This window comes from Ixodes scapularis, unplaced genomic scaffold (genome assembly GCF_016920785.2).
Source record: "Ixodes scapularis isolate PalLabHiFi unplaced genomic scaffold, ASM1692078v2 PGA_scaffold9__187_contigs__length_104089568, whole genome shotgun sequence".
Taxonomy (NCBI): Eukaryota; Metazoa; Arthropoda; class Arachnida; order Ixodida; family Ixodidae; genus Ixodes; species Ixodes scapularis.
In genome coordinates, this window is record NW_024609884.1 from 33,569,071 (window position 1) to 33,584,843 (window position 15,773).

The window sequence follows — 15,773 nt, forward strand, 5'->3', positions numbered from 1 at the left end:
TGGCGAGCCGCTCGCCGTTCAGGGGAAGCGAGTCGTCTGCACTGGTGTTGTTCTCCACATTCAGCTTAAAATATAAACCGGCACCCGTCTGCAGGTACTCTAGAAAATGGCCAAAAAAGTTCACTGGTTAGAATTTCCCCCGTTTCGTCTTCGCTCGCCGTGGCTCGAACCGCGCGTGACACGTGGTGCATGTGAGGTGTATTTTCCGTTGGGTCGTTTCGAAAGAAAAGGACGTCCTTGAGCAACCCTGAGAAAAAAGTTGGACAAATGTTGGGTAGTGTGAAATGTGTGTCAGTAATACGCAAGACACGAATTAGCTTTTCTCTGAACGCTCTTGCTTTCCCACACAAACGTCGAACGCAATGGAGCAGCACTGTTCATCCTCAACATGAGGAGAGTATTAGGGCTGGGTGTGTGTGACAGGACAAACCCCGACACGATCCCACTCTATTGCTCAGCGGTTTGGTCGCTGCGGTAACCGGAGTCGAGCCAGAACCCAAGTGTCTGTCCACATATTGCTTGTAGCCGAGCACAGGCCGAACGCTGAACGCAGTGCTTCGTGTACACTCCGTGAATCGCACTCGATAGGTGTTTCTGGACCCGCTATAGTCGTGGGAATTGAAACGAAAACACAGCTTCTAGCTACGCGTTAATGTACTAGTGTGGTGCTAAACAATAGACAATTTCCCCATCTCCAACTTCACTGCACTCAATGATTGATTTGAAAGGGTGTTTAGGATTCGTTAAGTTAACGACACCGCAACCCTATCAGTGCATCGGTTGATTAGCACGAGTGAACCAATATTCTACCCTGAAACCAACGCTGGATTGAGGTTGGAGATATTGCGCTACGCTCTCTACCTAGCTACTCGAAAAGTGAAAATGATTTGAAACTATAGACGCAATAATCAGAACTGAAACCCAACATTTTTTTTCCCAAGTTTCGTTCGATATTGGTATTTCGGACAACATGGACTAGAGTTTGGTCAGGAAAGCGGATCGCACAAAAAAGGTGGCTATACACAACTAAAAAGAAAATCATAAAGAAACATACTGGATATTGTGACAGACGTATAAAAAAAATATTTTGCTGCATTGAGCGCGGATAAAGAGAAAATATTACAGCGGGCGATCCAGACACGTGTGCCTTCTGCCCAAGTCTCATCTTCTACCTTCTGTACTTGCAGAATCTGGACCTTGCAATATTACGGCGATAGGTGAAAGCTATCGGTTGTGCTGCAAAGCTTCCTTCAAGCTGCAAGTTATCACGGCGCCTTTTTTAAGCAAACACTGTGGTCCTATCTGCCCACTTTACATCTGTGGCTTCTGCAGTCTTGAGTACGAGTCTACGCCGCATTTCCGGTGACGTCGGTCTTTCCGGGACTTGAGCCTATATAAGAAAGTGCTCGGCATGGTCTACCCCATTACAGCGGGTGATCCAGACACGTGTGCTTCTGCCCAAGTTTCACCTTCTACCTTCTGTACTTGCAGGTGGGTACAGTGATTGGTTTCGAATTTACTATTATGTGGTTGGCTCGATCGCCCAGCTGTTGTTTGTTCGTGGTGCTTGTATTTAGCATGGGAGAAAAACAGCCTTCAACCGTAAAGGAAGTGGTGAAGACCCTAGTCGAGGTTTCTACTAAACTGGATGATATGAACACTAAACTAAGCCATGAAATTAATACTATGAACACAAAATTAGGGACAGAACTGGAGGGCATTAAGCGGTCTATGAACTTTATGAATAACACTTTTTGAGGATTTCAAAAAAAGACCTTGCTGCCGCCGTCAAAGAAATAAAAGAACTGAGAGTTGAACAGGATACTCTAAAAGTTGAAAACAAGCGTGCTTGCTGACGAGCTTTGTACGGTAAAAAAAGAGCCTTTTCACCTCAAACAATACAGTCAAACAAATAATATGGAGATCAAGGGACTCCCACAGAACCCAAACGAAGACCTTGAGACTCTAGTCACTACGCTTGCTAGTTGCGCAGGGGTTCAGGTGTGCCCTGCTGACAATGATGTTGTTCATCCTGTACCTTCAAAAACCAAAGGAGTACAAAATGTTATTGTAAAGTTTGTGCGACGTAGTGTCAGAGATGAAGTCTTGAAAAAGACGAAGAAACGAGGGCTTACGAGTGCTGACCTTGGTTTTGAGACTACTGTGCCAGTTTATGTAAACTATCATTTATGTTTCGAAAACAAAATCTTGCTGGGCAAAGCGATCCGCCGCTGCAAGAAGGAAAAAAGGTGGAAATTATCCTGGGTGTCCCAGAGCAGAATTTTCACGCGGAAAAAATGAGACTAGCGACGTCATTTTGATAACCAGTGAAGACGACCTTCCGACGATTGCGTAGAGGGAAATATGTTCTTTTTTCTTATTTTTATGTCTGAGAACTTTTTTTCACCAATTGACTTGTATGATTTTCTGGAAGGAAAAAGTTCCCTATTAGATACGTTTCTTTATATTAATACTAGATAAAAAAACAAGCATAATGAGTTGCATAATCTGTTTCAGCAATTTTGGCCACACTTAAGAGTTTTCATGTTTTCCGAGACGTGGTATACAAGAAGTTTAGATTATTTTATTTTGCTGACTACAGTCATCTCAGCGTCGATAGAGCTAGAAAAAGAGGTGGTGGTGTCGCTATGTTACTGAAGAAACATATGAGGTACGATATATTAAACAAGTTTTTTTTTATAATCACCGAATGGTATAATATTTTGAGTGTTCTTGTTAATGCCACTATTTTTTCCGAGGTTTGTCGTCCCCAAAGTGATGCCTTTGCGCCTTTTATTTAATGTTTTGAAGAACTCTGTGGGTTTGTAAATGATCATAACTACGGATCTTATATCGCTGGTGACTTTAATATTGATTTGTTTACTGATAGTAACTTGCAATTTGCATATACAACTCAGTTTCAATCCTTCGGTTTTTCTAATGTCATCAAAAACCCTACAACAGTAACTAGTACAAGAGCTTCTCTTCTTGACTTGTTTATTACAAACTCCGAACTTTCCGTACTGTCCGCCGGAATCAATTCATCAGATATCAGTGATCACCGTCCAATATTTATAGCGGTAAAAAACATCACTTTAGACAACCTTACATTAGCTCGACAACAATTACATACCAGGGCATCACGCAACACCATTTAGATGCTTTTCTATGAAATTTAACATACAAATGGTCTGTTATTTTTTAAAGACGATCAGTAAATGAAGCTTATAATTATTTTTTAGACATCTATATTCGAATATACGGCAAGTATTTTTAAGTTAAAACCATAAAACCCTCCAAACATTCTCGCAAACCTTGGGTTACACCAAAACTTCTCACTATGGTTCGCACAAAAAAAAATTATAGGGCCAGCTTTTGAAATTTAGGGAAAATTCCAAACTTGATATTTTTAAGAAATATATAAATAAACTAACAAGCATGCTGCGACAAGCGAAGGAAAATTATTACAATAAACTGTTTTATATCGATAATATACGTCAAAGTGACGTGATGAGGCAAAGGCTTAAAACATTGCTTAACTAAAAGCCACAAGTTTTACACGTGTTTAAACCAGCTAAAATTGACATAAACGGTTCTATAATGTCAAGGACGGCTATGGTGAATGCCTTAATAACGTTTTTGTAAATCATATCACATCTCCTCTTTCTACTACTACTGTAAATAATGAACTTCAGTGCATGCCTTCACCCTTGCCTAATTCTATATTTCTTTTTTCACTGATGTATCTGAAGTAGAGCACTGCACGGGCCGGAAGTTCTAGGCCCGGCCCGACCCGGCCCGGTAGAGACACGGCCCGGGCCCGGCCCGAGCCCGACAAAATTTTTAATTTCTAGGCCCGGCCCGACCCGGCCCGGAAGAGACACGGCCCGGGCCCGGCCCGAGCCCGACAGAATTTTTACTTTCTAGGCCCCGCCCGACCCGGCCCGATGGCTGTAGCCCGAAACAATCCATTCCCGTTTGAACCGGTCCCGTTTTGACCCGTTCCCGAAACGAGCTCCTCATTTGAACCCGTCCTGTTTCGACCCATTTTTTAAACGCCCTTTCGATATGAACCCGTCCCGTTTCGACCAGTTCCCTAAACGCCCTTCTCGTTTGAGTTTGTCCTCTTTCGACCCATTTCCCAAACGCCCTTCAATTTGAACCAGTTTCCGAAACACTCTTTGCGTTTGAACGCGTCCCGTTTCAACCTACTTTTATAAGGCCCTGCACATCGCAACCTCTTCGCAAAAAGTCTCCATCGTTCTAAGCCTGGTCAGCGCACCTTTTCTGTTTAAGAATATGTTCTGAAGTAGCTTTACATGTCAACGCGTTCTTAAAATATACAACCTTTTCAGGCAAGCCTAAGTTTAATATATTCCTACTTAACCCCTTAAAACGTTTTTTTCAAGATGGTTCCCAAAACGTGCAAGCGCGAAACGGACTATGTACACTGCGCGACACAGATACCGCGAACACGACGTTGTCTCTTTTTCGAATTTTACTTCGAAATAGTGTTAGTAGGCACCAAAGTATACCGCTTAGGTCTGTAGCCCAGATAAGCACTTCTAAATACACTAATTGTTTTGAAAACAGCCTTTTGATTATATGAGATAAACATAAAAACACGACGATCGCTTGTTCGCGCTATTATAGTGTCGCGCTCTTTGCAATAAGGGAGTCTTTGAATAACGTACTCAAGCACTTTGGGCAATCTAAAATTAGCATCGCCATAGGTTTTACGTCGCAACGCTATTTTTACGGTACCCAAAGCGCTTGCGTACGTTTTTCTAAATCTTCCTAATAGTGAACTATATATTTTTGAGAGCGATGAATCAGACAGGTTGACAAGTATTTGAATGACTGCGACTTTATTTCGTTTACAATTTATAACACTGAACCCACGCTCACACGGAAAAAACTTGAAGGCTTTCTAGCTTCAAGATGCCTTTTAGTTATTATTTTTAACGACGCTGTAGTGAATTTGCACTTCCCTTTTTTTGTATTCAATGAACCTAAAAGATCAATGAGCAAACTTCTTGCTATCAACAACAATTTATGATTTACGGCACAAGATTGCCCAGGCACGGCCCGAACCGGCCCGGGCCGGCGCGGCCCGAGAACTTTTTTGTTCAAGCCCGAGCCCGGCCCGGGCCCGAGAAAATACGTGCTACCCGGCCCGAGCCCGGCCCGCGGGCCGGGCCGGGCTCGGGCTTTCGGGCTGGCCCGAGCCCGTGCAGTGCTCTAATCTGAAGTCTGTAATATATTTATGAACCTAAAAAATAGTAGAAGTATTGATGTATGCAATGCGCAGATAAAACTAGCAAAGTATGTTCTAGATATCTTAGCACCAAACCTAAATTATATATTCAATCTTGCACTTGAATATGGTAAGTTTCCTATCAAAATGCAGATTGCCGAAGTTAGTGTGTTACATAAAGGTGGTGATTTAAATAATACTAACAATTTTAGACCCATTTATATACTTCCAGTATTTTCTAAGCCACTCAAAAAACTAGTTTCAAATAGAATTGTCTCTCATCTTGAGAAATACTGTATAATTACAAATTCTCAATTTGGTTTCCGTAAAAGTTATTCCACTGAGTTAGCATTTATAAAACAAACAAAAAAATAATATTACGAGCACTAGATAATCATTATCAACAATCGGTATATTTTTAGATTTCTTTAAAGCCTTTGACACAGTAAATCACGATGTCTTGATAGTAAAATTAGAATACTATAGTATTCGTGGGAAAACATTAAGTTTGTTAGAATCTTGCTTACAGAATCGAACTAAATTTGTGTCTATATCAATATTTAAGTAAGATATTTAGAAAACTCACAAATAGTGTGGCCCAAGGCAGTATTTTAGGCCCTCTACTTGTTATTCTTTGTATTAACGACATTGTAAATGTAAATGGTGATCTTAAAATTTAGTGTATTATATATACTGATGACACTAGCACATTTTTTTCCGATAAAGGTATCCATACACTAGTAACTAAATGGAACTGTGTTCTTTATCGTGTTGAAAAAGGAACAAAAGATACTATAATAATCTTTAATTTGTTGCGTCCACAAACAGCACATAGCCTAAATAGTGGTACACAGGTCGCCACTGGAAATTAAATGCAGACAGCCACATTGATTCAATATTGTACACAAATGATGGACTCCAGTGTACGTCGAAAAGTTGTGACGTCACTAAATATGTCTAAGCAGATTGGTCAAGCCTGTTAAATTCCAGCTGCATTCTTGTTAAGGGACACGTATCATATAAAGTCTGGGGGTAGAACGGGCTCTGAAACCGACTTGACCGCAAGGAAACATGGAAACAAACAGCATTTAACAAAAGCGACGAATCAACACTTCCGTTTACAACCTTATGGAAAAACATAAAATCATGTAAACGCCTTCTATCGAGCAAGGTGCGCAACCCTAGTTTCTTAAGTAGTTGTAGTGACACTTGCGCCCGAAATGCCTGTCATTGATTATGGCTATGAAGCGTCTTTGAACACGCTCAATAAAGCATGACGCAGCGTGGTTGATACAATTCCAAACAAATTAAAAAAACTCCAGCTTCGTACGCACTAAGCAGCAAAACAAATGCACAAGACAACATGGAGAAGAGAATTGCCTCGTAAAACGAAATATCACCCCAAGATTCCTAAGGGACGCATTACATATATCTGAAACATTATTATTAAAATTTAAAGAGAAATCAACAAAAATTCCAAGATCACGAATGACGGACACTCGGGAGATGAGACTGCGGTCTATTGTGTAACGGAACACAAGTGAATCTCGCTTTCTAGTCAGGGACATTATTTTTGTCTTTTGCTCATTAAGCAAAAGATAATCGCCTGAAGTTAAAATCGCAAAAAATTAAAGCCATTTTATTTAAAAGTCGACATGCTCCAGTTATGATCACAAACCTCCTGATTTTGAACAATAAAAAAATTCAATTTGTCGACACTATTAAGATTTTGGGCGTTTGGTTTACAAATAGTATGTCTTGGAATAATCATGTTGATTACGTTTCGCCTAAACTGTCGAAAACAGTGGGGTTTCTAACCAAATTTAAATCATTGTTGCCGCGTTATGCTAAACTTCAACTTGATAATACTTTGGTATATTCGCAACTTAATTATTCTCATCTAGTTTGGGGAAATACAACAAAAACAAATATATATTAACTACATAATTTACAAAAAAAAAAAACTGTGCTCGTGCTATTGCCGATGTTTCATACTATAATCATACTTAACGCTTGTTCTCATTGTTTAATGCAAAACCCATTTGAAATATTTACAGGTTCCGACTTCTTGTGGCGTACAAGAAGTCTACGCAATTTAAAAATAAAGTCTTTTTAAGAATGATATAGCTATAGTCCTTCTCACTTCCTCCCCCCCCCCCCCCCCATATCAGTTCCGCCCTAAATAAAAATGGTTTGTTTCACCATCACATGCATTATACTATAACCACACACTAAATTACCAATTAGCTACCCTATTAAATTAATTATTTTTAAAAGGTGTTTATATTCATGCAATGACACTGGCAGAGGTACGAACCTTATTTTAAGGTTGTATTTTTTTAGGTACGGTTAAGGCATACGGATCGCCGTACCATTATATACTACAATGAATGTATTAATTTCCTTTATTTTACCCTCATTTTGTATGATCTGTGGTCTGCAGATTTAAACTAGTGGCCTTTCTCTCAATGTACATATTTTGTTTGTTTTCTGAAATTGCTTGGAAATCGCCTGCTTGCTGTAAAGGGGACCAGGACATCCGTCAATCTGCTGCGGCACTTTTTGTCTTGGTCCCCCGTTTCAGTGTTGAAACAAAATAAAAATGTATTTATTTATTTATTCATATTTAATAGTTATACACCATGAATTTGGGCATAAAAAAGGCTGCACTATCAATATTACACAATAGAGCATAGTATATGTACTATATTTTGGTGCCATAAGGTACAAAGAACATTTAATTAGCGCGAAATTTCTTTCTTTACAAAAATACTGAAAGACAGGCGCCACGGAAGAGGAAAATAAAGAAATGCAACTTCATTTGGTAGGGTGCTACTTTTGCAGTTGTAAGTCTCTTTTAATTTTGTTTTCCTTTTCTTTTCGCAATATATTCCAGCTAATAAGGACAAACTGTGCGGTAAGTTACACAACATTCGCGTCATTCTACGCTGTTTTTTGTTCCTTCTTTTTGAAGGAATACCTTTCCTTTAATCTACAAGATCTTGTTGCATTAAAGCATAATACCAGTGTTAAAACTTCGCCTGCCTGTGTTTCGACATAATGAATCCAAGAAAGGGCCCAGCAGCAAAAGTCTTGATCAATTTGTGCATCTCAACTGTTCTTTGTGTCCCTTGTCTTTCTCTAATATCTCCCCACAAAGCGCATTCCTGCCACGTGTCTCGATGCCATTTTTACGGTTATCATACGTCCTGAGGGAATATCTGTAAGTGCATTTTACTATTAGCAGATGTATTGTGGATAATCAAAACTGATAACTGCTAGATATACGCAGTAACAAACAAAATGTAATGATCATACATTAAACATTTTTCGTGGCGCACTATTAAAGGGACTCGGCGCCATCAAAATCAAAGCGAGTGGAGTTCCCAATTACGCATACACCATTTGTAGCAACCTTTCCAGCGTGCCTGATATGCTGAAATAGTACATCGAAAATGCGATTAAATAATTTTAATACCGTTAATCCGTACCGCTACCTGCAGAGCTGGAAACCAACTTGTCAGTTAAATTATGCATGACTACTAAATTTAGCGTGCTTGGCAATAATAGAGGAGGTAAATACTGAAATCAAAGAAGCGAACTGGGGTTTGAACACCACAATACATTCTTGGCTGAAAACCAGGAAACAATGCTAACTTAGTTTAGAGCACAACTCACACAAATTCAAAAAGCATTTTGTCTTTCGTTGAACCCGCCCAGTTCGGCAACTTGTACCAAACTCGATTTCTTTCCCGTACAAAACCTTTCGACAAATCACTCTCAAGCTGTCCATTAAATCTCCACGGTTCATTGCTCTTGATCGAAGAGCCGCTAGGATCTGGCGCTTTTCCCGATGAGACACAGTTCTGCTTTCTTCCATCCTATGATCTTTTGAATTCGGTGACCCACTTTGCCGGCTCAGAGAGCACGAACGAACGAAGAAGACACGCGAAAAATGCGCCAGACCGGGAAAATTTAGTCCACAAACAAGCTACCCTCACAACGTGCGTTGAACGGCGTTCTCTAGAAGCGATGGCGCGGTAACGAACGAAAGTTTCATGCCATGTTGCGATGTATACCTCGGAAGAAGAAAAAAAAATCTGCAGCGATACAACCCAGTAAAGATGCCCTGTGGCTGCTCTGCAACTACCAACAGGGACTTCTTAGAGAAGCACGGATCTTGGACAACGAAGGGGATATGAATATCTCTCTCTGTCCCTGTCTCTCTCTTTCTCTCTCTCTCTCTCACACACACAAACACACACACACACACACACAAACACACACACACACACACACACACACACACACAAAGAGAGACAAACAGTCAGACAGACAGACAGACGGAGGCAGACAGACGAGAAAAAGGAAGACTTCATGAGAGGTTTCCTCTCTTGGAATTGCAGATAAGAGCTCAAAATAAATAGGTTGTTACCGTATTTACCTGACGGATATACACGCGGGGGAGAAGTTAAAGCTCGCCAACGTGCCTATTAGTCACAGTGTGATTGCATGCTTAAGTACGTCACGTGTGCTTCCAAATCGCGCCTAACGCATAAACGAGCAGCTTAGAAAGCATTATTATTGCCAATATCTTATTTTATTATGGAAGGGTCTACAAATTAATATGCAAGGCATTTAATTTAGTGCTCCGATTAAACAGTGATCTGAAGAAACGTCCAGGAGCTGACAACATTCGAAATGAAGCTTCACGACGGCGCGAGAAAAAACGTTGCTTTATTTAGTTAGGCTTTGAATCAAACTGCCCTTTATCAGGATTTTAACCTAAAAGCTAGTTTATTCTAAATGTGGCTTCCAAAGAAAGTTTTCTACAACACCAAGGAACTTCGATGTAGACAATCGATCCCTTATCATGTAGATATTACATTTTCACACTTGTGGAAGAAGATTTTATGGTGTCCCATGCTTAATCATTCAAATGATTAAACGACCATGCGATCATCCACGCCTATGGTTAGAATTCAGTCCCAGCTATACAATTGGGCAATGGGTTCGAATATTTATTGAGTGACAGTCATAAAATCTGACTGTTTTGTCAGCCGTGCATTGTTCTTCCTTTACCGAGATGTCGGTTACACACTCAAGAACCCCGAGTGATTTAAATAAATCATCAGCTGTTGACTAGACACGTACACCTAGAAATTTGTTTGTGTGTGTTTTAGTGCCTCTGCGTGGCTCCTCGTTTGGTCAGTAGTTTTTGACTGTCAGAAGAAAGTAAAGTAGGTCAATGACGTCACAACCACTTGAGGTAATGACCGCCATACTTGGTGGGTAGAGAGCCAACTATATCTTGACTTCAGTAGCAATACAAGTAAAATAGATGCCTGGTTGTATTATTCTTTGACTCTAATCTGATCGCTTAACGAAATATAAAAACACGATAATCTGACTAACTCGAATCTCCTCATCCATTATGACGTGTATTTAAGTCTATACACATACGCAGTCAAAGCAGAAAAAAACGAAAAATAAATAAACTATGCCCTCTACCTGGCATGCGATTGAAAGAATTATACGAGAAAAATGGTTTCTCAACCTCAGAAATCAAAACCGATAGAAATAAACACAAACATTCACATATATGGTCCGTAAGGCTACATAAAATTAGGCAAGAAGACACAGGCAGAAAACTGCGGTCTTAGCTTCAAATTACAACATTCAAGCACAAACAAACGAAAACGTAGAATGAACAATATAAGCGACTACGAAATAAAACAATAATAGCAGAAACAAAGAAGAAAACTATATCCAAAAGATCCGCTTTTGCGTAAAACAAGTTTAGCAAGTCTTCTAGTTGACAGTCCTAGTGGATAAACTCCCCAAGGCACTCTACCCAGTCGACACTAACTCCCCTCTTTACAATGGATGAAAAAAAAGGATAAACAATCTGTTTTGAACAATGACCCGGGTTCCTTCAATCTAAAAAGAAATAGAAAGAAGAAGAAAAAAGTGACCAGAAAGACGGAATATGCAGCAAATAACTCTCGGAATTTCATGCTTCAGGGAGCCCACATGATTTGCAGCCACGTATTGCCCAACGAACCGGATCTACCTGGTGAAGCAGGATTGCGCAGTCTTTCGGTTGCAAAATTCCCTACTCTTTTGCTTGAAATTCGGAAGACGCACCCTATACTAAATCATAAACGGCGTGCCGTCGCAGTTGACCGCTTTATTTTAAGTAACAAACTTTATTGTTGCACCGTCTGCAGTCCGAAAGAACTCTCAAGTGGTTGTCGCCAGGAGGTCTCAGTAGACAGTTCCAATATTTCGCCCGCAGCCATCAAGCGTTCAGAGCGTGTTGAAACAAGATGCTGCGTAGCCGCGGCTGCTTCCACTTAACGAGATTCTGCCCTCCCCCCTTTCCTTTCCTTCCGAGGAGAATGGCACACGGTTGCTTTGGTTAGACAGATATTTAATATCAGACAGGGGGTTTCAACCTGCTTGTTTCTTCAATATTTTAAATTCTTGGTATGAAACAGTTAGGCCAGGTAAGCGGCCTTCTAGCAATGTATTTACATAAATCAAAAATAAACAAGGGCGCAAGCTTGAGGCAGCTTTGGTACGCGTAGAATGGAACAATCGTAGCTCCAAGCGCACACTGGTGATAGAAAATAGAACCAATGAAGAGAAACAAACTTGAAATTGAATTAGCTAATAAACATTGAAGTAAAACAAAAAGAAGCAAAGTGCGTTGAAGTGAAATTAAGCAATTTCTCCCGCCACTTCACTTTCATAAAAGTGCTTGGGATTGTGCTGGTTGGTTGTTTGCCACACTTTGATTCAACTGCGCCGCAGATGATTACAAATGACAACGCCTTAGTACCTGTGTGGTTATTTGTAATCCTTCGTAGCACAGTTAAATCAAAGCTGGCTCTCATAGTTTGCGTAGTTTGCCCAGGGGTCGGATTGGCGCTAGACAAAACATATTTTCAGGTATAATCTTCTTGAACATATTGCCCCATATTTTCAAGAACTACAAAGCCCTCAGTGTGCTGTTCATGTGATGACCAAAGTAACTACCCCACGCAACCACCTTTCCGCAATCAGTTTAAGGAAGATTATAGCATCTGGTTCCCTGGTTTTCGTTCTTTTTATCGGACCTACCGATTCTTCATTTCTCATAAAACAAGAGCCAATTCCGTTCCTGAAAAGCGAGCCACTAGAGATTTCTGCAGCGCTACCACCAGTGCCTTAGCAGGGTCGCTGGTAACACCAAGCTTGAGTTTACTATAGAGATCGCTCACATTTATCTTCAGAAGAGATCGGAATAATTCCGCGAGCATTGTCTGCGAACTTGTGTTTGCCGTACCTGTTTTTCGTCTCTGCCCTTCTTCCAATGCCAGCTTGGCGTCTACATATTCAATAAGAACCCAGGGACAACGAGGAAAAGTTCTTAGTGTCCGTATTTTGCATTCTGGAAACGGACACTGTCGCTAGAGAAGATCGACCTCTTGCAACTACGATGAGAGTGACGCTTATTGCTTGCAGCTGCAAGCAGCCAATTCCTGTCTATACTTCGGATGTTTATCTTCTGTCCCAATACTTAATTTTCTCTATTTTGTATGGCTGCATCCAGGTCGCAATCACACGGAAAATAGTGCGGCTGAAATGGACCCTTCTAATAATCACCTTCTGAGCGCATCCTTCTACGTCTAATGCGCTGTAGAACGAGCTGTTCAACGAGTTGAATGAGTGGGCATTGTTTAACGCCTACTCATTCAACTCTCAGCCATTTTGTAGCTTCGAATTAACATCCATCTACAAAAAAAAAAAAAAAAAAAAATTGGTGCGGCGCAAATGTTACAGTTTTCGCTCAATTCACAAAATATATTAGTACAATATTAGGATCGAGACCTCTCCCTCTTTGTACCACCCGACTGCGTATTTATTTGCAGCGTCGATTGTCCGATACTACAATCTATTCACTCATGAACAGCTCAATATACTGCCCTTCTTTACAATTCGCTATCGCCAAATGGGGTTTATTGCCAGATCCCATTGCAAAACAGACCCATATACATTTTTCTTGTACGTCGTTTACAATGTGTTTATTTGTTAGGTGTTAGTTATCTTAATTATTTGCCTGAAACAGAACATTTCACTGAAATTGCGCGTTCTCTTGATACCACTGATTTGGCAAGCAAGTACTAATGAAAAATGTTATTAGTGCCACCTCTTCAGAAATGAAGTCCTACGAATCTTACGCTTTTAATAATTTATTCATCTCGGTAGTGTTCTCCGATGACGTGCCATCGTCGTGCTTCATTTTTCGACGCTCTTATTGACTCATCGCGGTCGTATCTTTCGCTGTTTGCCAATTTACACTCTTCTTTTAATTGTCACGGAGAGGCCCGTTTCATTTGAGACTGGGCAACGTGCTCGTTTATGTTATGTTTTATCGAACCTCTAAGAAAAATATAGAGTGGAAAGAAGATAGGACCAACTATAGGTGAAGTGCGTCATCTGGTATACTGATTTCCATATTTTTTTTTCTTTTGACATGGAACCTTATGCAGAGCAAAATAAATGTACGGTGAGCCAACACATATATCACTAGTGAGCCTATAAGCCCCAAACGTCATCTGGGCTCCGCTGTCCACATCGTTCCGTCCGTGTAGTGATGACGTCCTGCATGACGCGCAGATTGTACCACACTCGCGGACAGGGAAGACACTTACCGATAAGGTAGGAGTAGCCATCCAGCCGAAGCACGCACTTCTTGGTGGCCTCCGGCCTGCGGCTGTTACCGGTCATGAGTGGCACGCTGTTAGACTTCTGCAGGGCGTCTTTTCCCATACGATTCTGGGCCAACAGTGAGCTTTCGGCGCTGCCCGGACCGTCTATCTGCATGGTATCCGCTCTAAGTTCGCGGGGTCGCCACCACCGGGGACGGGGGCAGCAGCATCTCCATCACGTGCGCTCTCCTGCATGCGAGCGCCAGCAGTTCGCGCCGTGAACGCGGGTTCAGGACGACGGGAACGGCATGCAGTCATTGTGACGCTCCCTCCACTCAGGTGCGCTCGGTTCGGCTCTGCCCTGGCCCGCTGCTACCGCCTGGTCCGCAATGCGGAACTGGCGACATCACCGAAAGAGTACCCACGGCTGCGACACCGAGAAACGCTTCCAACGCAACACGCGGTGGAACAAAGAACCCAAAAAAGTTTCGTAAGGTTCACGGTAACGGGTCGCGATTGAGAACGTCTTTCCGTTACTGCATCGGCCTCATCCGGCTGGAATACGTTAAATGTCAAATGCATAAAGGATGCGAACGGCCATCACGCGCGAAAAGCACTAACCGATGAATGCTGAAGTCATGAACCCAGAAACCCAGTCCAGATGTTGCCACAAAATATATTATGATTAGATTCAATAATAAAAAAAGCGAAAGCATAAAAAAAAAAAAGAAACAGCCCGCAGAGGCGCAAGTTTAATTCTGTTTTTTCTCCGGTTAAAACACATTAGTAAATTTCTATTTCGGATGCAACGCACGAAACGAACGATGTATCCTGAAGGACCCCACGCACAGTTGCGTTTGGGTGCGTTTGACTGCGTTGCGGCTGCGGAAAACCAGGACATCCCCGCTTCTTATGTCGCGTGCCAAGCTATTCCTTGAACAGAACTCCACGCTTCATACGAAGCACAGATGTGCCGGTGACTCGCTTTCGTTTCACGACGCAACGCAATCAAACGTACTCAAAAGCTCTCAAACGCAACTGTGCGTAGCGGCCTATATCGTGCACGTATGGTGTAGTCGCCCGTAACCACCCGCCACCCCCCCCCCCCCCCCCCCCCCCCCAAAAAAAAAAAAAAATCAGACACGGCAATGACTTGGACGAGCCATTGGAAATAATGTAGGAATTGGACAAGCACGTGTACATTCGCGCCGTGTTGCTTCTCGTGCAAAGTACTCAATACTGACGTGACACCAACGTTTTGAACCTCCTGCTCTCATGCTGCGCGCCATGCACCCGTGTACTTCGTTTCAATGTCAGTCCCTCTGACATCCAGACGTCACCCACTGAGTCTAGATTACGCCAAGAAACGAAGACACGAACCCAATTCTTCACGAGCCACGTCTTGTACGTTTTTTATTTTTTTTTATTAGAGTGTTCTTGGAAGACATGACAGTAGAGTAGCTCGAACAGTCGAGGCACGCTCACCCCAACCCGTATTTCTTCCCCAGCCCGCGGCTCAACGGCGCCCGCAGCTGTCGTTCGCAGGAGAGCGCCCAGTCGAAGGCAGCTCCGGCGACGTGCCCGGGATCGGCGGTTGGACAGTGCGTCCATTATATGGCTCCGGGCATCGACGACGTCCGAGGTCCCGGGCACGCCACTGTCTCCTGTGACAACCAGGAAGGAAAGGAGGCGGGCAAGGGGAGCGAGCGTGCGCCAACTTTCTTCTAATCGAATGCCGCACGTATCGGGTGCGCGGCGAGCGCAGCGCGGTCGTTCAACCTCCGCCCTTAGCACGGCGTCACGTTAGACGACTGCTGATG

The 15,773-nt window shown here is 42.1% G+C and overlaps 1 protein-coding gene across 1 annotated transcript in view; it reads right to left on the reverse strand.

Moving 5' to 3' along the window:
• Positions 1–14,128, reverse strand: part of LOC8038540 (calcium/calmodulin-dependent 3',5'-cyclic nucleotide phosphodiesterase 1A) — a 215,214-nt gene extending 201,086 nt beyond the window's left edge. The window contains exon 1 of the mRNA XM_029988913.4: positions 13,957–14,128. Coding sequence (XP_029844773.4) covers positions 13,957–14,128 — 172 coding nt within the window. The remainder of the gene's footprint in view (positions 1–13,956) is intronic.
• Positions 14,129–15,773: the final 1,645 nt, after the last annotated feature.